Below are 24,528 nucleotides of genomic sequence, written 5' to 3'. Positions count from 1 at the left end.
TTTGAACTGAGGTCTTGCTACTTCAGACCTGGGTGCATTTTGGCATCACCTAGTTGACTTGGGTGGAGGTTTTTCTGCTTCGAGATGTAAAATTGTTTTCTGTTGCCCAGTTAGACCAGCTTGGGATGGTGGAGAAAAAAGCATAGCTATGGATAAAGAACTAGGGTTTGCAGTCAGTGCTGGATCAATACATGGAAAAAAGAGTGATGAGTATTAAAGATTCAGTGGCTTTACAGGGAAAAAAAATTACCGCATATCTCAGAATCTCAGAATTTGGAAGAGACTCAGAATCCACAGGGTTTGGTCCACCCCACTCCCCAACCATGCTTTCTAGAAGACATCTGTAGCACATGATTCAGGCTCATTTTCCCAAACTGGGTTCCCAGGAGGGCAATCGCTTCTTTTGTTTGTTTGTTTTTTGTTTTTCTTTTTAGGTTTTTGCAAGACAAATGGGGATTAAGTGGTTTGCCCAAGGCCACACAGCTAGGTAATTATTAAGTGTCTGAGACAGGATTTGAACCCAGGTACTCCTGACTCCAGGGCCGGTGCTTTATCCACTGCCACCTAGCTGTCCCCGGCAATAGCTTCTTATCCCCTCTGCATTCTAGGGATAGCCCTGAGAGGTTGTGAAGAGCCCCCCATGACTATTGACTAATAATAATTAGTCAGACAGATTTCATTGCTTACAAGTTTATGAGCAATCTGACCATTACTTCTCATCACTCCACACATGGCTGCTCCCCCTCTCAGTCCTTGGCTACTCTCTGAACTGGAAATGATACAGATGTAATGAGTGATGCTGATGGCATATGATTGTATTAATAGCAAAAAGTATGTATCACATAAGAAAAGAGACATTTTTTAAAGTGCAGGGGATGATTTTCAAAATTTCAATTCAACAAGCATTAATAATCTGCCAGGCTCCAGGAGATTTGAGATAAAATGAAGAAATCTCTGCTCTCACAAACCTTATATTCTATTGAGAGGGTGGCAATAGCAATTCTTTAATAATAATTACTGTCATTGATTTAATATTTCACATGCATTATTTATTGTGAGGTTCACAACAACTCACAATTAATTTAAGCTGTTATCTGTATGATCATCCTTTAAACCCCACACACTACTTTGCTTATAATAGCATTTTGGAGAAGGGAGTGAAATCAAAATCTCTCTCCAACAATATCCAATCTCTTAGAATATGTAATTGCTTAATAAGCCTCATTGTCTTGTCTAAGTTTCCAATTCCACACTGGGAACAAAATTAACCATGACAATTGGGTTTCTCCATGGAAACCATAGAGCTAAGATAGTCTGTGTTCCAAAAAAGATGAAATTCACGCTCTCCTGTTGTTTGTTGCCTGGCAACAATACTCACTCTTGGGACTCTCTGGGAAACTAAATTGAGACTCCAGAATCAGTGCAACTTTATATAGGGGAATAGTATGATGAGAAGAGTTTTCTCAGGGGTTACAAGTTTCAGGGGAGAGTGACCTTGAATAGGAGAAAGTCGGAACAAAATCTGAGATTCGTTCTCTTATAGTAGCAGGGAGGACTCTGTAGAATAACATTTCTGAAAGAGCTCTATTCCCCAGGAAGGGTGTCCCCTTGGTTTACATGGCTCATTCACTCCACAAATTGCTTTTGGAGAGAATTTTGTTTTTATTTTAGCCATCATTCCAGTTGGTTCCTAAGAAATTTTATCAATTCAGTGAAGGTTTGATCTAAGTAATCAGTGATGTAAGGACATATGAACTTAGGCCTGGAAGGGACCTAAGATAAGAATTCATGGCATTCAGGCACCTAAGGATGAGAATAGTAAGATGTCATAGATACATTACCAGAGCGTACATAGCTGGGCTTCTCTTTGAATTGCCCTTTATCTGGAACAAAGTCACAGATAGCCACCTGTTTGGATGTTCTTTTTTTGTTTGTTTTTTTTTTGTTTTTGAAAGGCAATAGGGTTAAGTGACTTGCCCAAAGTCACACAGCTAGGCAATTATTAAGGGTCTGAGACTGAATTTGAACACAGGCTCTCCTGGCCAGTGCTTTATCCAATGTGCCACCTAACTATCCCAACATCTGGATGTATATTCAGAATCAAAGTGTGCTTCCTCTTAAGAAAAATCAATATATTGTTCATCCATTCAGAAAAGCAATATGGAACTATTTCCAAAATATTACTAAACTGTGCACGCTCTTTAGTCCAGTGAAACCATTACTAGGTCCATGTCCCAAAGAGGTCAAAGAAAGTTGGTTGATTCTTTACCTTCATTATCGAAAAAGACCAAAATGACATCACTATGTTTGAGACAAATTTGGAATGCTCTACCACAAGTTGGACACAAATAGTCCGTGTGAACACCTGGGGTGGCTACTGTTTCTTCTGAGCTGCTTCTATCCTGCCTTCCTCATACCCTCTCCAATGATGGCACACCATGCTGGGCAATCCTATGCCAGTGTCTCCCAAGCTGTACAGTCAATTCTAAAGTTCTTCAATGAGACCTTCAGGTATCTTGGTATCACTTCTTCTGATCCCCTTGTGAGTGCTCACCCCATGTAAGTTCTCCATAAACAGTTTTTTTGGGCAAGCATATGTCTGGTATACTAACGATATGTCCAGCCCATCGTAGTTGCACTCTCTATATTAGAGTTTGAATGCTAGGCAGTTTAGCTCGAGAAAGGACCACAGTGTTAGGTATCTTCTCCTGCCAGGTGATCTTCAGAATCTTCAAAAGACATCACTCCATCAAGCCATCAATGAAAGTTGGAAAGGACTCACATATACAAGAAATACTTTGAGGAGCTCTTTTCATTGTAGCCCCAACTGGAAACTAAGGGGATGACTATCTGTTGGGGAATACAATGGACTGTAACTGTGCCAAAAGAAATAATGAAATGGGCAGTTTCAGAGAAAACTGGGAAGACCTCAAAGAACTGGTACAGAGTAAAATTAATAGAACTAGAGGAACAATTTATACAAGGTTGTTGTCATTGTATAAACATTATGGAGAAAAATCTTTGAAAGTCTTTAGCACTCTGACTAATACCAAGAATAAACCATAGAGTGGAGCAAAGGGTGCTTCCTTTGAGCCAAGATGGTTCCTTACATTTATAACTTCTTTGACAGAGAGCTGGGAACCTATAGAAATAATTTCCAGGGCAGAGCCAAAATGGAGGTGTGAAGGTAAGAGTTCCCAGAAACTCATTCCCAAAAAACTCCAAAAGCCATCAAATTATCACTCTAGCTAAAATTTAGAGAGGCAGAATCCACAGAAAGACTCAGTGATACAATTTCCCAGTCCAAGACAACTTAGAATATATGCAGGCCATATTTATAATTTTAATTAGCATTATTAACATTTTTCCATCACTTTTTAAGCCAGACAAACAACAAAACAATGAATCAAGCCCTGATTTGTCACATTTCCCCATTTCTTAGGTGTAGATGCTCACACTGATAATTTTAATAATCAGTCCTTACAAACAAGACCTGGTTCCAGCACACAGTCCAGTGTCTGATAAACATTGGCTGTGTGACCCTGGCAAGTTATAGCATCTCAGTATCCCCCAGGTAAATTTCTAATTTATAGATCAGATATCCAACTGTGTTGCTAGCAGGATTTACCTTATATGTCTGGCATACCCCTCCCAAAAAAGGAAAATCAAGGTACAATTTTATTGGATTTTTCTTTCTTTAAAAAAGAAATCCTACAACATATCTATCACTTCCTGATAACTGACCCTATCCTAATAGAAATCGTCCCTTGTAACAAGTAATTATATGCCTCATAGTTCTTATAGCACCTATCATTATCTCATATTTATTTATATATTTAACTATATTAGATTTTATTTATATTATACATATAAACATAATACCTTTATAATAGTTATAAGTGTTTTATAAATTTTATAAAGCATAAAACATATGTGCAAAACTATGTGAGACATATAGAAATATAGGCATATATATATGTGACATGATGCCATAGTGGATTTGTATATACTTATCCCTGTAAATATTTCTCCTCTTCCCTCTCAGTGGAATATATATAATTAAAGTTCTTTTTTCTTTCCACTTATTTTTCTTTATAATGCTTAGTCCCCTAAAGCAATAGGAACTGCTTTATTTTTGTCTTTGTAGCCACAACTCCTAAGCACCCATAAATGCTTATTAAATTGAATGAACCAAATCTCTTCTAATCCTTGTTTTCTTTCAAAGTTCAGCTCAGTGAAACCTTCCCTGTTATCACCATTAAAAGTATCATCTCTCTTGGGGGTGGCTAGGTGGTACAGTGGATAGAGCACTAGTCCTAGAGTCAGAAGTACCTGAGTTCAAATTCAGCCTCAGATACTTAACAATTACCTAGCTGTGTGGCCTTGGACAAGTCACTTAACCCCATTGCCTTGCAAAAACTAAAAAGAAAAAAGTATTATTTCTCTATATACATTTTTTTCTAGAGCATTCTATCTGGACCTCTCTTTGGTCCCTATCCATTCTACCATGCATCATATTTGTGGATATATCCTATCTCCTAGTACCATGTTTCCTGCATATTCAAATGCTGACTTTCATTCCTATTAAGATGTTAAGATCTGGCATCTCCTCGAATAATTACAATTTAGAAGGAAATTGTCAATACCAGAAACACTTCTCTTTATTTTTAAAATTTTTTTATTTTTTCAATTACATGTAAAGAGAGTTTTCAATATTCATTTTTGCAAGATTTTGAGTTCAACATTTTTCTCCCTCTCTCCCTTCCCTCCCCCTTCCCCATGATAGTGAGTAATCTGATATAGGTTATATAATCCAGTCATGCTAAACATATTTCCATATTAGTTATGCTATGAAAGAAGGATCAGAACAAAAGGGAAAAAAAACCATGAGAAAGAAAAGACAAACATTTTATAAGTGAAAATAACCTGCCTTGGTCTGCATTCAAACTCCATAACTCTTTCTGTGGATGTAGATGACATTTTTCATCATAAATCTTTTAGAATTGTCTTTGATTATTGTATGGCTGTGCTGAACTAAGTCTATCATGTTGAGCATCACATCATGTTGCTGTTAATTCAGTCTTTCCAGGTTTTTCTGAAATCTGCCGTTCATCATTTCTTATAGCCCAATAGCATTCCATTCCATTCATATACCACAACTTGTTCAGTCCCCAATTAATGGGCATCCCTTCAATTTCCAATTCTTTGCCACCACAAATATTTTTGTTCATATGGGTCTTTTTTCCTTTTTTATTATCTCTTTGGGATAGAGACCTAGTAGTAACATTGCTGGATCAAAAAATAGCCACAGTTATATATGCCCTCTGGGCATGGTTCTAAATTGTTCTTCAAAATGACCGCACCAGGTCACCATTCTAGTCCACCAACAGTGCGGTTTTCCCACATCTTCTCTAACATTTATCACTTCCCTTTTCTATCATGTTAGCTGATCTGATTGGTGTGAGGTGGTACCTCAGAATTGTTTTAATTTGTATTTCTCTAATAAATAATGATTTAGAACATTTTTAATACATCTATAGATAATTTTAATTTCTTCATCTGTGAGGATCAGATGAGCTAGGATTTGCAAAAGACATTTAGCACATAGTAAACACTTCATAAATTATCTACCCTCCCTTCAATCACACCATGTCAATAAGCCCTTACATTGCTTAGTTTTAGTTTCTCCATCTCATCTTAGGGGCTTCCAGACCATTTGGTATAGGCTATAACCTGTTCATCGTACCACCTGTCTAGACTGCCAAAGCAATAGAGTAGGTAAGAATGGGATGGTGAGGGTGGCACAGTGGCTAGAGCACCAGCCCTGGAGTCAGGAGGACCTGAGTTCAAATCAGGCCTCAGACACTTAATAATTACTTAGCTGTTTGGCCTTGGGCAAGCCACCTAACCCCATTTGCCTTGCCAAAAAAAAAAAAAAGAATAAGATGGTGAATAAAGATAGAAGTTTTATACAATTTCTCCAAAGCTGTTGGTTCCATGTTACTACTAACTGAGAAGGAGGAAATATTGTTAATCCCTTCATTAGTCAATCCTCCCCCACCAGACTGAGTCAAGGTCAGAAACAATGGATATAATTACACTGAAACAACTGTGTGTTGTTCAAGTCTAGACATATTTAAAAATAAAGAGGTGGGAAAGAGGGAACCCCTGCTAGCTTTTTCCTCTCTGAGTGATGATACCAAGGCTGCTAGGCTCTTTGGTTATCAGCAGCTGTTCACCATCAAAAACTTTTTTTATTCTTCTATGGAAGAGGCAGGGCTATTTTTTAAATATTTTTTAAAAAAGCAAAAAGACAGGATCCATCTCTGTATGCTGAGCCTAGGCAACAAATTATGCTCAGCTTCTAGGTTTATTGACAGGATAGCATGGTGACTTTGGTCACTGCTAAGGTAAAAATCAAAAGAGTCCCTATCGGTTAAAGGTCAGAAAGATTGCCAGCATGAGCCTTCATTTTTTAAAGTTCCCTAGTGAGTGGGATACAGTCTGAGATTTCTTCAGTAAAATATTATAGATTAGAGAATAGTTAACTATGTACCCCTCCTCCCTTGACAAAGCAACTTCTGGGATATTGGTGAAGACTCAACTGACCCCACCTTATCTGTTGAGGTTGGCATGACCATTCAATTCCTGGGACTGAAGAGATAATCTGGTTTGAATTTTATGCTCTTTTCCTTAGAATTAGTCTAGATTATAAAACCACATTCCTCATGAATGAGGGTGGGTCAGTGGGGGGTGGGGAACGATTTAGGATAAATGTGATTCTTGGGCCTTTTGCTTTGGCCTCAATCTCTGTAATTGATTGGGGCCAGTTCCTCGAGAAACGAATAAAGCTTTCCTTCATACCTTGAGAGATCTCAGAAATTTATTTAAATGGAAATTGTCCCACACACTAGTGATTTAAAAAAAATTGTTTTCAAAATTTATACAAATTTTAAGTGTTTTCTCCTTTACTAAAGATGGTCCAGGTCCGTGTGAAGGAATGACATAAAATCTTGGGTTGGATGTTTTCAGCTGTTTCTGTTTCACTGTGTTCACTTCAGATCATATAAAGGGAAATGAGATTGTATTTTGTGTCCCTAAAGTGCTGTGTAAACAAGCTACAGCAAATTAAAAGGTAGGTTCTTATTTGAAATTTCATTCAACCAGATCCAAGACTGTATGGTGTAACCTGTTAGCCTTATTATTAAAATTATTAAAATAGTTAAATTATCCAGAAACTATGTCTTTAGACCCTTTTTAACCATCATAGTAGTCAATGCAAGTTTCATAGTAACATGGCCCAGAAGAGGCAATACTCCCTAGTATACTGAAACTGATGGGGAAGGGGGGGGGTCCCAATAAATGAGCCCCATCCCCAACATTCATATCTGCTGGGAATGTTCTTGCTAAAACTAGAAATTCTAGCTATGACTTAATTACCAGCTCACCTACCTCTGCTTTTGCCCAAGGCCTTTTTGTCACTTGGTTGCCTGTTATCACTGCTCCAGACCTGCTTAAGGCCCTTTGTCCTTTTACTTAATGGATCAGGGTCTGTGGAGACTTAATCACTTATTAGCAACACCTGGGGTCTTCTTCAACCTCCAAAAGCCCTCTTTAACAAGCCTGTTTATAAAATTGTGGTATCTGAATGTGTTGGAACACATTGTTCTATAAGAAATCATGAGGGATAGGACTTCAGAAGAGCTTGGAAAAGAAGAAATCAAAAAAAAATGGGAAAAGTCCCACTTAATCCAAAATATTCTTAGCAGTTTTTTTAAGCTCTTTTAAATTAATTAATTAATATATTTATTTTTGAGTTGTACAATTTTCCCCCTAATCTCACTCCCCCCCCACCCCCCACAGTCTGTTAGTCTTTACACTGTTTCCATGCTATACATTGATCTAAGTTGAATGTGTTGAGAGAGAAATTATATTCTTTTTTTTTTTAGGTTTTTTTTTTGCAAGGCAAATGGGGTTAAGTGGCTTGGCCAAGGCCACACAGTTAGGTAATTATTAAGTGTCTGAGGTCACATTTGAACCCAGTACTCCTGACTCCAGGGCCGGTGCTTTATCCACTGCACCACCTAGCCACCCCCCAGGAATCATATTCTTAAGGAAAAAAAATATGAGATGGCAAAATTACATAATAAGATAACTTTTTTTTTTAATTAGAGGTAATAGGGGCAGCTAGGTGGTGCAGTAGATAGAGCACTGGCCCTGGAGTTCAAATCCAGCCTCAGACACATGAACAACAACATTGTAAGTTGATCAGCTTTGATGGATGCAGTTCCTCTCAGTAGTTCAGAGAGGTAGGACGGCCCTGGGAGACCTGTACAGACAACTCCATCCACATCCAGATGAAGGAAAAACAAAACAAAACAAAACAAAACAAACTACAGAATCTGAATGAACACTCTCTTCATTTTTTAAAATTTTCTCTTATGTTTTTCCTTCCTATCCCATGGTTTTCTTTTTATTCCCCTAGTCCTAATTCTTCTTACACACAATGACTAATAAGTAAATATGTTAAACACAAGTGTATATGTACAATGTTTACTAGACTGTTTTCCGCTGAGGATAGAAGAGTGGGAAGAGAGGGTGGAAGAAAATTGTTTAATTTATAAATATGCATGTGGATGAATGTTGAAAAACTTTCATAACATGTAATTGGAAAAATAAAATAAAATAGCAAAAAGAAAAAAAAAAAGAAGAGCTTGGAAAGAATTGCATGAACTGATGTTGAGAGAGATGAGCAGAACCAGAAGAACATTGTACACACTAACAGCAACATGAGGTGATGAACAACTATGATGGACTTGTTCATTTCAGCAATACCATAATCAAAGAACAATTCTAAATGGAAAAAAAAACCATTCATATCCACAGAAGGAATGATGTAGTTTAAATGCAGACCAAAACCTACTATCTTCAAATTTTAAAGTTGTCTCATTTATTATGTCTTGTTTCCCCATTTTGATTTGATTCTTCTTTCACAACATGATTAATAAGGATCCATGTTTAGTATGGTTATACATATATAGCCTCTATTAGATTACTTTCTCTCAGGGGAAGGGGGAAGAGAAAAGAAGAAAGGAGAAAAATGTGAAACTCAAAACCTCGCCGAAAAATTATTGTTGAAAACTATTGTTGAATGTAGTTGGAAAAATAAAATATTATTTAAAAAAAAAATCAAATCTGGCCTCAGACACTTAATAATTACCTAGCTATGTGATCCCGGGCAAGTCACTTAACCCCATTGCCTTAAATAAAAACAATTTTTAAAAAAGTATTTATAACAATTATAAATTCTAACTGTTCCATGGTGTGCCAACTTCTGACATCCAGAGTTCCACCCCAAAAGATTTAATCACCTACTGAGAACATTTTTTCTCTCTCCTTCCTTCTTTCCTTATATAAATGAGAAGGGGCAGCTAAGTGGCACAATGGATAGAATACTGGCCTTGGAGTCTAGAGGACAGGAGTTCAAATGCAGCCTCCAACACTTGCCACTTACTAGCTGTGTGATCTTGGGCAAGTCACTGAATGTCTTGCATCCAGGGCCATCTCCAGTTGTCCTAATCCATATCTGACCGCTGGACTCAGATAATTCTGGAGGAGAAAGTGAGGCTGATGACTTAGCACAGCCCCTGCCTCACTCAAATCCAATTCATGTGATTGTCATGGCATCACCTCCTTGATGTTGTGGTCATCTTTGAAAATCAGGGGCAAACATCATCCATCATCATCATTATCATCAAATAAATTAGTTATTTCAGACCCTTCTTTCTTAGAGAACCTCCCAACTCTCAGTCCACTGTGTCATTAGAAGCCAATAAAATGCCTGACCTGAGAACAAGCCCAAGTCTCATGAATTCTTTCTCAGAATTCTTCATGGAATCCTAACAAAACAAGATTAAAATGTAATTGGGACACAAAAAACAAAGCAAACAAAAACTCAGTTGAACATGGATGAAGCTAATATGTGGTTTTCTAGGTCAGGATGCAGTCAGCAGGGATCCTTACTTTTGGTTTTGTTTTATTTGCATTTGATACTCCTGACTTAGCCCAACCAAGTTTTGAGGATTCTAATTCCAATTTTCACTCTCACTGAGTCCCTGGTCATAGAGCAAGAGAAACTCTCTCTCTGGGTTCTGAGGCTACTCCCTGAGGAGTTGAGAACGTGTCTTGACTTTTCTGCTTTTATTTTATTTTGAAGTGTTCTTCACTCTGCCAGACAGTCAAACTGGTTTACTCCATATTCCTGGATCAGCCATCTTCCTCTTCATGCATTTTCCTTACCCCAAGCCACAAAAGGTCTCTCAGAAGCCCTTTCTTCATGGCTCAGCTCAGAAGCCACCTCTGGTCATCAGGTGGTGTGCTGGCCAATATCTCTGATCCCATTAAACCAAACAGGCTCAGAACTCCTGTGAGGTCTTTCCGTACTCCCTCCTACTCTTACTTTCCAGTATAGAGCTTAGCATATGAGGAGAGAATGGGAAATGGACTTGTGACTTCAAAGGTGTAGAGGACTATGAGATGAGGAAACTCAGCCTTCACCTAGGCAGGTCAATACTTTGTCTGCCTTACAGTCTTAGAGGGCTGCCTAGGCTAGCAAGTGACTTGGCCAAGGTCAAACAGTGACTATAAGCCCAGGTCTTCCCTGGCTTCCTCCAGACCCTAGCTCACGTTTCACCTTCTGCAAGAAGTCTTTCCTCACCTCCCTTAATGCTACCACTTTCCTTCTGTTGAGGATTTCTAATTTATCCTGGATAGCTACTGTTTGTACATGGTTATTTGCATATTTTCTTCCCCATTAGACTGTGGACAGTGGCCTTTTTTCTTTTGTCTTTCCCTGTTTCTTTAGTACTTAAACTGTGTCTACATTAAGTATCCACTACTCCACCCTGCCTCTCCTGGCCCACAGGAGATGCTTTGTAAATGTTTCTTGAATTGTTGATGTTTTGTTCTCTTTGCAGTTTAATAATTTTAAGTTGAAGTGATTTTTGAAAATAAATTTTTTCCTCCACAGAGTAGTGTTTGCAGAACTAAAGGTCTGTCATAAGGTGGCCTGCTCCAGTCTCTCTTGCTAGCCCAGAGCAAATGGACATCACAAATCTTGGCCTATCTTCATCAAAATCATATGGCTACTCATATAGCTGCCATGAGTAGGGAGAAGGGAAGGGAGGGTGGTAGAAAAATATGGAACTCAAAAGCTTGCAAAAGGATGAATGTAGAAAACTTATCTTTGCAAGTAATTTGAAATAATAAATAAAATTATTTTAAAAATTCAAAAACTGCTTTTGGAAAGGGGGAAGGAGGGAAGGAAAACAGGGAGGGAGAAAAAAGTAAAACTCAAAACTTTGCAAAAAAAATAATAAGTGATAAAAGCTACTGTTGCCTGTAGTTGGAAAGCCAAATAAAATACTTTTTTTTAAAAAAACCCCAAACAAAAAAACAAAGCCATATGGCTGGCAACCCTACCTTGCCAGATATGATCCAAGGTGGAAACCAAATCACTAGGACCATGCTGAGGCTGATGTGACTGTCACAGATAATATACAATCTGTCCTATTCTTAGAAATGTCTCTAAACTAGTCCTATGTTACTCCTAGAATGGAGTTTATTTCACAGGGTTTTACATCAGGATGCTGACCAAGAGGAGAGATAGAAAGGAGTGAGAAGCAGGGCCATTCCTGGAAGGGAGTGTAGAGCACCCCTTTTCTACCATCTGCCCCAGATCACAGGGAGGCCTTATCTGAGGAATAAGAGAGAAAATGTGTCACAGAAGGGGGCTCATGGAGGTCACAGGGAGGAAGGGCAATTTGATTTTCTGTATTTAAGGAATAACTAAAACCAAACAGACCAAAATAGCTGAAAAGTGAGTCAAATCTCCCAGGGTGTTCTCTGACAATGGTATCTAGTGGACAGAGATAGAACCTATCACCTTCCTCATTTTTCAGATGAGAAAACCCCCAGATCCAGAGAGGTGAGAAGTCAAGACTTATCTGAGGTCAAATAGAGCACATTAGAGAGATGAGGTCTCATCCAAAATCAGATTCGATTGCTACACTACCCTAAGGTTTGTTTACAAAGGACTTTCTCACCCCTTACTGATGAAGTAGGCATTACAACCCTCATGATTTACATCTGGTAGTTTTATAGTTATTATGCCCTTGGCTGTTCTGTAGAGGAAGGGCTGCTCTGTCATTTCTCTGAGGTTCCCAAGTCCCTGAGGACTTCTCTATTGCCATCAACTTGAGCCCCTGCTGGCTATGTTCACCTCATTGCAGAAGACCCCAGTTCCCCTTACCCATTGAACATCAATTAGCTTTTACCAAGATGTTTACTTTGAAGACATGGCAAATGCAAAGTACAAATAATTCCCCTCAAAATCCTAGGAATGGAATATCCCGTAACCCACTCTGGAGAATAGACATTTAACTCCACCAAGTTTGTGTTTCCACTATGGCTGGACTGAGTTAAGGGCTTTGTTACTGGACTGGAGGCAAAGCCTGCCATGAACTCTTATTCCTGGATTCCTGTGACTTTCTCTTTTGACCTCAAGATTAATCTCTTCCACTAAAATAGAAAATAACAGACCCAGAAAGTCACCTGGTTTCAGAGGGAAATGTCCCCAAGGCTTCTTCTTTCCTTATAGTGTTGTCTCTCAAATGATACTGTCAAAGAGATGGCCACCGAACAAAGACTTTTCTTAGCCTGGTAGTTCGAGCACCAGAACCTATCATAGAATTTCTACACCGACTCTGCAGGGTCTCCAGGATGCCAGCATCACATTTCAAAATGACTCTCCTGGAAGCAGGGTCTGTAGCTTCCTCTCCCTGGATAATGTCCAGTCAGTCAAGCACACTGAGGCAGTCTGTCCCTGGAGCACATAGGGGGAAATAAGGGTTCATCCAGGGAACATGGCACTTAAGTATCAGAGGCAGAATTCCTAACAACTTCTTTTTTAAAAATCTGTACTAATAGGTTTTGTTTTTACATAACCTTAATTTCCAAATCTATCTCTTATCCCTCCACTCCCTTACCCCACCCCATCCAGTGAGCTGGTAACAAGGAAGAAGGGAGAGACAGAGATGGAGAGAGATAGAGAGACAAAGAGGATGAGGAAGGGAGAGGAGAGAAACAGAGACAGAGATAGAGAGAGGAGAGAGAGAAGGAGAGACAGAGAGAGAGAGAGAGACAGAGAGGATGGAGGAGGGAGAGACACACAGAGATAGAGATAGAGAGGAGGGGGGGAGAGATAGAGAGACAGAGAGAGAGAAAGGAGAGAGATGGAGAGAGAGAGACAGGGAGGAGGGAGAGAGACAGAGATGGAGAGAGATAAAGAGCCAGAGAAGATGGGGGAGGTAGAGACGGAGAGACACAGAGAGAGGAGAGAGAGAGAGAGAGAATGTGTGTGTGTGTGTGTGAGAGAGAGAGAGAGAGAGAGAGAGAGAGAGAAAGGGAGAGAGATGGAGAGAGAAACACACATGGGGGACAGAGACAGAGAGAGGGAAGTTCAACAAAACCATTCCATAAATGGGTCTGACGGCACATGCTGTCTAACCATGTGTTAACTTTGAAGGATTTAATTTTACCCAACGAAAGAACTAGGGCCTACAGGAAACAATAAAACCTCCATTTCAACCTGCCTTTATGAGAGAAGTTCAAAGTACTCACCAAGGACCTGAGCTGAGCCAGGACTAAGAATCTTTGCACTGGAGCATCTGATACAAAACATCCCATGAAGGTGAGGGCAAGGAGCAGAGCAGGACATACCACTCTCAGTAGCTTTCTATTTTCACTTAAAACTTCTTTCTAAAGGGGGGCTAAGTTTTATAGTTCTATAGTTTTTCTCCTGTAGCCCCTGGACTCTGGGGCCAAGTTCCATCCCACTTATACCTTTGTCCATAAGTTTTTTTTAAATTTATAGTTCTTATCATATAAGACAGTGGTGCCCAATTCAAATAGAAACAGACTTTTGTGTATATTGTCTTTAAACAAACAAAAACAAGCCTTACCTATAATGCATTGTAGTTTTACTGACTTTGTTAAATATTTCCTAATTACATTTTACTTTGGTTCAGTTGAACTTAGGAGAGGGGGAAGGCCCTGGGAACTGGACATCTGGGGGCTCTAGAAACTCTTTGGTCTCTATCTTTGTTGTTATGAACCACTCTAAAAAGTGGATATTCATTTAATTACCCTATACCAATGTTAACATTGTTGGGAGGCATCAGGGTAGTGGAGCAGTGGATAGAAAACTGGCTTCAGTCCTGGGCTGAATACCTTAGACAAGTCCCCTCACCACTCACTGCCTTCAAGAAGCTTTATAAGATTCTAAGTTACTAAGCAGGTGAATCTGCATTGGCAAAAACGGTTAATGTAATCCCAGATCCAGTCCTCTTTCCCCTACTTCCAAATAGTGCTAGGATAGTGCTGTGGGCAAAGCATAGAGTTGGGCTGAAGGTTATACAAAGATTTCTGACATACCAGGCCTATTCTCAGGGATCTTGCCAGCTCTCTGCCAGCTCTCCTCTCCTGAACACAAACCATGAAGTTTCCCAGCTATTTGAAAGAAATCATGTGGAACCTGCCCACAGGTAATTTAAATCTCTTGACTTTAGGAATGCTGGGTCAGGCCTGGGACAAAGTCCCTCTGAAGTGTGAGAAAGGGCAAGGAGGGACAAAGCCGAGGTCTGTTGTTGAGGCCTCCATCAACCAGTCCAGGACATGAGCTAAGGCTTGCAAAGGTCCAGAGCAGACAGACACCAAGGCCTTGCAGGAAGCTGCTGCAGGGTATTGGGAAAGGAGGAGCCTTCTAGAATATACTGAACTCAGAGCGCACCCTGCATCTAAACTTGTGCAATTATCATGAAAAGCAGCAAGCAGAAAAGAAAAACATTTTTAAATGATTAAACTTTCTTTTTAGACCATCATCTTGTGGTATATTCTATTGAATAATTTGATTTTAATATAATGATATCTCATTTCTTATAACTCAGTTTTCTCATCTGTAAAATGAGTTGGAAATGACAAATCATTCCAGAAACTTTGCCAAGAAAACCCCAAATGGTGTCACAGAGAGTTGGATGACTGAAAAATGACTGAATATATTTTTATATCATCTGAATATTTTCTAATATATATCTATTTCCCAAAGCTATCCCTTATAATAAAAATTAAAAGAATAACATGTTTCAGTAAAACTAACATATCAAAAAAGCCTGTCTTTATATTTAGTGTTCCACAATTACCAATCCCACTTTTGCAAAAAAGGTAGAAGTTTCTTCTCATCTTCTTTGGGGCCTTAGAGCATTATAATTTTAATTTTTTTGATCACCATATATTTTAAAACATGTTCTATAGAACCCCCTTGCTCCCCTGGGGGGGATGCTCAGTTAATATTCTAAGCAAATACATGCAAAATTTGGGTGAACTTGCTTTCAGACATGCATGATAGAAGAGTCTTCCCCCCCCACTTCCCAAGACTGCAATATTCCCTTTTAATTTTAGTGGAAAACATGGAGAATTGATGAGCTAACTTTTGTAACGACAGTAAATGAGGTTGAGCCAGAACTGAGTGTACATACTAAAGGTTCAAAGAGATTATTTCTTATCTTTCCTGGTGGTTTTCCAATAGGGAAGGCTGCCTCAAACCACTAGGTGTGGGGAAAAAACAGCAGCAAGCTGGACAGGACCTGGGGCCCTGCCCCTGCTCTTTTCTTCAGTGAGTGAGCATTTGGACTAGTGCCCAGGTGACCAGGTGAGAGATTCTCCAAAGCCAATAGCAGCATCAGCTGAGCCTGGTGAAAGGCATCCCAGCAGCTGATAAAGCTGCTTGACCCGACCCAACCCAACAGTGAATTAATCCACCAGTGGAGCCAAAGGAAAGGATACCCTCGCTTATCACAAAATGCCAATATTCCCTGTCTGGAATCTGAGGACCCCTTGAGGGAGCAAAGGACTCCCAGGTCCAGGAGTTATGAGCTGCTCCTTGTTCCCATGTGGTTCCAAGAGACTTTAAATTTGAGCCCCTTCTCCAAGGACCATGTGGACATGAAAGGAGGGAGTGTGCTCCCTGGGTGGGTGGGGAATCATTCTAGAGCTACTGTATTGCTATGTAGTCTCAGTAATCTTGTGACATTACCTTTGTGGTGAGAGTTCTGGTTGATGGTTATCAGTGAGCACAATGAAAAGGGGCTGAGGGCTACAATATTAGAAATCCCAGCTCCTCAGGGTTATTTGAAGATCCAAGTCTCAAAAAAGAAATATTCCATCGCCCTCTGGGGGGAATCCATAATGCCAGTTCAGAAAGAATTCTATGCTTACATTAATTTATACAAAATGTTCTGGTCCTTAGGGTGGATGTTCAACAATATCAAATACAACCAACAAGTAATTATTAAATTTGTACTCTGCAAGATACAGACTGGGCTGGCACCAGGCAGACAAAGCCAACATAATAAATATTCTGTGCCTCAAGGAGTTTCCATTCTTCGACATGTGTAGAGATAAATAAAAGTATAAGATAATCCAGGAGCCTCAGAAAAGGCTTCATTAAGCAGTGTCATGAGCTGAGTCTTGAAAGCAGCTCAGGATTCTAAGTGGTCTCCGAGGGGAGGGCGCATCATGCCAAGGATGGAGGACAGCCCATGCAAAGACATGCAGATAGGAGATGCAATGCTGTGTTTGGGAACTGCAAACAGAGAGTGGAGTAATGAGAAGTAATCCTGGAAAGGTTGAGTGGAGTCAGATCTGGAAGGGCTTTCATTGCCAAGCTGACAAGTGTATTTTATCCTGAGGCAAAGGGGAGTCCCTGGTGTTTTCTGAGTTGTGATTTGGGAAGACCATTTTGGCAGCCATATGGATTGGAGAGACTAGAAGAAGGGAGACCAGGAGGAAGCTATGGCAATGAGGGCCCAAAGTAAGACTAGGGAAAAGTGTGAGGAGAGATTAGGAGGAGAGGGAGGTTTAGGATGCTTGGCCAGGAGTTCTCTTTTGGGCAGGGCAGGTTTGAGGTAATCACTGGGAATTCAAGAGGAGGCTGGTGCCATTTTGTATTCATCAAAAGCCTCCTAGAGGGATTAATTCCTTTTCTTCCCCATGTTATGGTCAAGGGAAAAGGGACAGATGGACTGTTCCTACAGATGGCAATATTTGGGGAGACTGCATTGGCCCCCATGTCCAATCAGTCGCTAAATCTTGTCACTCCCACTTCCTCCCCCTTCAGTTCTCATGTCCTTTTCTTCTCCTCTTCCCCTTCTCCAGGAAGCTGTAACAGCCACTTAACTGGTCTTAACTAATTTTAGTCTTGCCTCTCCCACCACATCATCCTCTATACCAATGGTATTAAACTCAAATACAAATGATTGAGTTAGGAAACCATAAATTAACACTATCTATGTTGTATTTTATCTTTATTTTGTTAAATATTTCCACTTAAATGTACCCAGGAGTATTGTGGCTCTGTCTCCAGTATCTGACAGCTCTACTCTATATAACTGCCAATATAATATTTCTGAAGCTCAGGGCTGACCACATCTTTCCTCTGTCCAACCACCTCTGAGGCTCTCTATTGCCTCAGGACACATTAGACTTGTCACCTTAGAATTTAAAGCTGCCCAGGGCTACCTTTCCAGAATTATTCCACTAACTTACTTCCCTCTATACATTCTCAACCACACTCTTTTGCTATTTATTGCAAGGCAAATAGGGCTAAGCGGCTTGCCCAAGGCCACACAGCTAGGTAATTATTAAGTATCTGAGGCCGGATTTGAACCCAGGTGCTCCTGACTTCAAAGGCCGGTGCTTTATCCACTATGCCACCTAGCTGCCCCCGTCATGAACATTTTCTCCAGCAAATGTACACACTGAAAATTTACTCATTTTCCAGTTTTTGTGACTGGCCCCAGCAGGGAATGCTCTCCATTGTTGCTCAGCTCAGGTTCTCCTCCTCCTCCAGGAAGCCACCCTGATGTCAAGTTAGGGCTCTCTCCCCTCAAAAATACATTGTACGTCTGTGTTATATCCCTCTGGTAAAATGGGAGGTTCTGGAGGGCTGGGGACATTTTCATTTGGTCTTTATTTCACTAGTGTCTCCTACCTGTGGGTTCTTAAAAGAGGCTGTTGGTGATATGGCCAGTGGAACTGTTGGATATTAATATTACTTAATCTCACATGTTAAGGTTGAGGTTGGTCAGTAAAGGACCAAGTGATCCCTTCCTCATCTCAGGAATTAGTATAGAAGCCCTGCAATCTGGAAAAGCCACTTAAATTTTTTTGGCCCTCCCTTTGTATCAGAGAACAAGTCTGAATTTTTTTTTTTTAATGGGATGTCTACAGTACCTTCTTGTAAAAGCTGGGTTAAGTATTTGGTTACAGACTCTGGGTCGTTTGCTGGCTTTTGTGTATCATCTGTGGCCTTCCTTTCCAAAACGCCCTCAAATTCTCATTTCTTATACCACCCCGACATATCAAAATCACAACTGGGAAAGTTGTCAGGTGGGACTGTACACACTTTCTCCAAAAACAAAAAAACTAACCCAAAACTAAATTCTATCTGGGACATTTACTACCTAAGGAACATATCCTGTGCAAAGAACTGTTCAAATAGGTGACCTTGGGCAAATCACTCACTTATCAGCCTTGGGCCTCATTTTTTTTAATCTATAAAATGAAGGAGTGGACTTGATGGTCCTTCCAGCTCTTAGTCAATAGTCTTAAGACATTTCTGCTTGGGTCTCAGCCTCCCCAGCACTGAGTCTCATTCAGCCCTCAAAGCCCATTCATACAGTATTACTGTATTTATTTTACTCATTAGCAATATGGGCTACACTGTAGTCATAAATTAAAATTAAATTCTATTTGTGGTCAAAGGTTGATCCCTTAAGTCCTTTTCAGCTGTGAAACCTAGGACCCTATAAATGGATTATTTAGTGGTATAGTGACACCTAGAGCCCATTGGTGATAGGTACAAGCCGCTGATAAACTGGTACCAAGGAAGGACATTGGGCCAGAGAGGTGGGTCTTTGTGCCACGAAGACCTGATGAGTGAAATGTCCTCAGTGACCCATAGACCTGACATCACCCTTCCTCATTATAGGTAGTTTCATTCCAAGAATGATCTGCTTCTGCTTTGTTGAAGGCAGATACTGGTTATGGATGAGGTATCAATCACAAACTTCTTATGGGTGAAGCAAGAGCCCCACATTGTTTGTACATAGGACAGCAAACACAAACACAAAACACACACGGACAAAATAGTGTTTGTGGGGTCAGAGGGCCTGGGTTTGAATCCTGATTCTTCCATAGTGACATTGGACAAACCACTGGGTCTCAGTTTCTGCAAAATAAGTGCAAATGTTTTTGGATTTGGTGCCGTCTGAGGTCATCCTCTCATACTGCCCCTGGGCCAGTGCTGGGTGGTGGGCATGGAGGGAAGCCAAAAGGGGACAGTTAGATACCCCCAGCCTCCTATTGCCATCCTATGCTACCAGTCATGGAATTGGCTCTTCCCATCTCCTTGGCCCTTGACCTGTCCTCTGTCAGCCCGCGGCCTGAGCTCCATGCTGCTGCCCGTGCCTGCCCTAGGCCCCTCTGCGCCAGCTTCTACTGTGTGGGCACAGCGGCGGGCCCTGCTCTCTGCCAGCCGCCCCTGGACTTTCCTGGTCCGAGCCCGTGACGCTAGTCCCCGGCTCTCTTCTTTTCTCTTACTCTTTGTTCATTTAAGGCGGTAGGCCGGGTGGCCGGGCGGGCTACGGCGGGCCGGGTGGCCGGGCGGCCTGCGGTGGGCCCGGTGGTCTGGGTGGGCCGGGCGGCCTGCGGTGGGCCCGGTGGTCTGCGGTGGGCCGGGTGGCCAGGAGGCGGCAGTGGGCCGGGTGGCCTGCGGTGGGCCGGGCTGCGGTGGGCCCGGTGGCCGGGCAAGGCCGGCTTTGCCCTCGGGCCCCGGGTCCGTCTCAGCGGCTCCCAGCGCCCCGGGCTGCGGGACAAGGCGCCCAGCGCGGCGGGCGGACTCGGGGCTCCGGCTCCGCGCCCACCCGGGCCGCCACACTCACGGGGCTCCGGGCCCCTCCGAGGCCGCTTCTCGGGGCCCCGCGCCCCTGGGCACAAAGCTCCGCTGGCAGAGGCGGGCCGAGCGGGCCCCGGAGTCGGGAGGGCCTGGGTTCAAGTGCGGCCTCGGACGCGTCATCATTAGCCGGCTGTGTGGCCTTGGGCGAGTCACTGAACCCCATTGTCTGGCAAAAAAAAAGTTTAAAAATTTTTAAAAAATGAAGGAAAAAAAGCTTTACTGACAGAAGTAAGCGGCGGAAGGAGGGGAGGCCCGGGGGCCGCCTCCTCCGGGCTCCCCTCATCCGGGCACCTCCGTCCGCACGCGGACTCGGGCAGGCGGAGGCGGTCCTAGCCCGGGCCGGGGCCGGCGGTGGAGCGCCCGGACGTCCCGCCTCCATCCGGGCAGGAAGGGGCGGGGCCTCGCCGCCGTTCCCACGCTCGCCCCGCCCCCCGCCCCCGCCGCGCGCGAGGCACCCGGAAGTCGCGTGTCAGGCGAGGGGGAGGGGCGGCCGCCGGCGGTGGATGGCGGGAGGTCTTTGCTCGAGCGCCGGCAGGAAAGCAATCATCCCGCTGCGGGAGCGGCCGGGGGCTCGTGGCCGTCGGTCCGCGCTCCCGCCAGGGCCGCGGCGAGGCCCGCGAAGGCTGGCACCACAGCGAGTCGGCGGTCGCCCCCGCCGGAGCCCCGGCAGCGCCGCTGGCCGGGAGGCGCGTGAAGCGGGCGGGGAAGATGGCAGCGGACAAGGCCGCAGGTGAGCGGGGCTCGGGCCCCCCCCCCTCCCCGGGCGCGCGGCCCCGAGAGGAACGGTGGCCCGGCGCGGGCGCATGCGCGCGGGGAAGCCAGGCGCGGCGCATGCGCGGCACCCCCCCCCCCCCGTGACCCCGGAGCATCCCCTCCCTGGGCCGTGGGGGCGGCGGGCCCCGCCTCCGGGCGCCCCCGGCCCCGTCACGTGCCCCCGAGGCCCCTCTGCCGGGCCCGGGCCCCGGATGCAGAGACGGGCCCGCGCACGCCGGCGAGCCCGAGGCGGGCACACGAGGCGGGCACAGGGCCCGAGGCGGGCACAGGGCCCGAGGCGGCCGCAGGGCCCGAGGCGGGCTTCGAGTAGCTTCTGCTGTGATGGCTTTCCGACTTGGGGCATTAAAGAAACACAAACTTTTTTTCCTGAGAAGGGTCGGCCGTCTTCACCAGCTTATCCCAGGGCCTGGCCCAAAGCAGATGCACAGAGACGAGGCCCTCCAGTAAGATGGTGGCAGTGAGGACTGAGTGGAGCTCGTGGCAGTGATGAAGGGCATGAGGTGAGGCAAGGAGGGCCTAGAGCTCCCGCAGAGCGGGCAAGACTTGGCACAACCAAGCGGGTCAGGAGGCAGACCGAGCCGCGGATGCCCGCGCTGGGCTCCGAGCGGCTCCGGCACAGGTGGACCCGGGCCACGGTAGGTTGCCAAGAGCCCGAGATGGAAGAGAACCTGGGCGAGGACCGCGGAGGACGCCCCCACGGAGCGTGGGACTGATGGGGCGCCGGCCAAGGAGACAAGGACCCTGTGGGGGGAGACCCGGGGGAAGGCCCATCTGAGGGGGGTCGAGATGGGTAAGGACTGGGGGAAAGGTGCTCAGATTTGTCATTAGGAGATTATTGGTAACTGGAGAGAGAGAATAGCTGAAGTTCAGGCTGCAGAGGGTGAAAATAGAAACAGAGGAAGAAATGAGACAGGACAGAGAGAGCTGAGAAGATGAAGAGGACAATAAAGAACAGGGATTGCTGGTTCTACTGAACATATTTGTTTTTAAGTTTTGGGAGATGCGGGCATTTACAGTCAGTCAAAAGAAATCCATGAGACAAAGAGGTTGAAGATTTGAGAAAGAGAGAAAAATGGAGGTTGGAATTTCTGGAGATGGCAAGAGAGGATGAGACCAAGAGCATGTCCAAAGAATAGAGTTTTCTTCTGACTCCAGGGAATCCTTCTCTGTGATTGCCACACATGAAAAGCATACTACTGAGCATCCTTTATCAACAGTCACTGAACCAGTAATGCTGTTCAGATGATAAAAAAGCATGTGTCAACTGGGTAAGCCCATTTTTAATGGCAAGATGGGTAACCTTGAGCTGTTTTCTGAAGTATCTTTCCATGAAAGTAAGATCCATTTGAAACAGACTGACTAGGATCTTAAAATTCTTTTTTTTCTCCGAAATTCTTTTTTTCTTGAGCATTATGGTTACTTAGTTATATTTTGACAAATGAATTTTAACTTGTTCGGAACACTAGAGTCCAGTGAGGCTTATCCACCAATCAGATTTGAATTATTAACATTCTGTGTTTGAATATACCACTCTGTGTTTTCTGTTAACTGGCTTTTTTATTTGATACACTAATGCAGATTTGGTTCCACTTTCTTTAGAGAGAGAATTTTTGGGGTCAGGTTGACCAGTTTAAAGAATTTTGAAGATGTATTGAATTTCCTTTTTTTAATGTAGCTTACACATAAAAGGAATTATTTCATCAAAGATGAAATCCATTAGCTCAGAGTAGCAAGCCTTGGGAGACCCAGAGCTCCCTCTGTCTCAAGGATAAACCCTTTTTATTAGATCAGAGTGGAAAGGCTGACCAGGCTATGAATAAACAATCGTTTACAATTTCAATTGGCAATGGTGATTTCTTTTGGAGAAATAAAGATGAATTGTGGAATTGGATGCAGACTCACTCTGGTAAGACTTTGTTAGTCTTTTAAAAACTTTTCAAAACTAATACTGTTTAGGGGCGGCTAGGTGGCACCGTGGATAGAGCACCGGCCCTGGAGTCAGGAGGACCTGGTTTCAAATCCGGCCTGAGACACTTAATAATGACCTAGCTGTGAGGCCTTGGGCAAGCCACTTAACCCCATTTGCCTTACAAAAATCTAAAAAAAAAACTAATACTGTTTGGTCTTAGAGTTGAAGAAATGAGTCAAACGCTGGTTTGCAGTATTGCAAGTATTGTTTCCTGAGTCCATTTCTTCTAACTGTATCTAGAAGTGGGTCTGTCTGACCAAAGAAAAGAGGCTACTCAGCTGACATGGTCCGCTCTTGAGCCCATTTTACACTGATCAGGTCCTAAATTTTTGTATACTTTGGTTTCTACATAATTGCTGAACCTGAGTTTTTGTTGTTGTTGTTGTTGTTTAGTTTTTTAGTTTTTACAAGGCAGGCAGTGGGGTTAAGTGGCTTGCCCAAGGCCACACAGCTAGGTCATTATTAAGTGTCTGAGGTTAGATTTGAACTCAGGTCCTCCTGACTCCAGGGCCGGTGCTCTATCCACTGCGCCACCTAGCCACCCCCAGTTTTTCTGTCTAAGAAAGTGACACATCATATTAATCAAAGGGAAACATAACCAATGGGGAGATTTCTAGGAAGGGAGCTAGATGGGCACAGATGCATCTTAGAGGATTGATAGCAAAAACCATCTGAAGTACCACTGGACTAGCTTGTCATAGGAAGATTATGATCACCCTTCTTGTTGTGTTTGACTGAATAAAAGTCTCTTGAGGAGGTAGAAGTTCGGTTCTCCTTTCCTTCAATAAATTTATTGGGAGTCTCCCAGTGGAGTCCTTAGAGGTGATTGAATGAGTTTCATTTAGTCGTGTCATCTGATTATGAGTTGTTAATTGTCCAGAGCCCTATGCTAGCTGTGGAGGAGAGAGGACGTGGAGCTAAGGACTCCCTTACTCTTGGGAGTTTAGAGAGAAGTGGGTCAGTCAGTAAGCATGAAGTATCTACCATAGGCCAGGGGCTGTGGCACATGATACAAGCATCAGCATCAAAATTCGTCAGGTGCTTTCAATATGTTGTTTCATTTGGTCCTCATGCAACCCAAGAGATTGGTGTTACTGGTGGAGTTAACCTCATTTTTCAAATAAAATTTTATTAAAAAAATTTTTTTTCATTTCCAGTTTCAAATTCTCTTCTGATCTCCACCTCCTTCACCCAATGGAGAAAGCAAGAAAACTAAATCCATAACAATACAATATAATAAAGCAAAACAAATACAAACATTAAGCCATGTCTAAAACAAAGTATGCTTTCATCTGCCCTCTGAGTCCATCACTTCTCTATTGAATTGGGTGACAAGGTTTCATTCTGAGTCTGGGAAACCTGAAAAGACAAGATTGTGCATAAAATTACATTGTGAAAGCTTCATTCTTAACAAACATGACTTGTGGGAAATGACCCAAAACAGCATAAGATGAAATGCTTCCTCTCTTATAATAGAACTTATATCCTCCTTTTCCCAGGATCTGGTGCTGACCCTGGGTCCTCAACCCACTGCCAAGAGAGTAATTAGTTCCTACTGCTCTTTCTAAGCTGAAGAGGCTTCAAGGACCAGTCTCAGGAAGGTTTGGGGGGGGGGTCTCCCTGAGGACTATTCAGCTTTGCTAGATTTTGAGAGGCTCCTCACCAAATATTAACTGTGAGGGGATATTTTTCTTTTTTGGCCAAATGCTAAGAT

The 24,528-nt window shown here is 42.9% G+C and overlaps 1 protein-coding gene across 8 annotated transcripts in view; it reads left to right on the top strand.

Moving 5' to 3' along the window:
* The first annotated feature begins 20,532 nt into the window (after positions 1–20,532).
* CNOT10 (CCR4-NOT transcription complex subunit 10) overlaps positions 20,533–24,528 on the top strand; it is a 53,873-nt gene continuing 49,877 nt past the window's right edge. For 2 of the 8 annotated variants that reach the window (XM_074195613.1, XM_074195611.1), the window contains exon 1: positions 20,533–20,801. In XM_074195613.1, coding sequence (XP_074051714.1) covers positions 20,575–20,801 — 227 coding nt within the window. In that variant the 5' untranslated portion in view covers positions 20,533–20,574. Of the gene's footprint in view, positions 20,802–21,068; positions 21,346–21,655; positions 22,752–24,528 lie in introns of those variants that run through there. The other 6 variants (XM_074195612.1, XM_074195610.1, XM_074195616.1 and 3 more) reach the window with 5 other exon arrangements.

The sequence above is a fragment of the Macrotis lagotis genome, chromosome 7 (genome assembly GCF_037893015.1).
Source record: "Macrotis lagotis isolate mMagLag1 chromosome 7, bilby.v1.9.chrom.fasta, whole genome shotgun sequence".
Classification (NCBI taxonomy): Eukaryota; Metazoa; Chordata; class Mammalia; order Peramelemorphia; family Peramelidae; genus Macrotis; species Macrotis lagotis.
The sequence above is the reverse complement of the archived record's forward strand: the minus strand, read 5'-3'. Positions and strand labels throughout refer to the sequence as shown.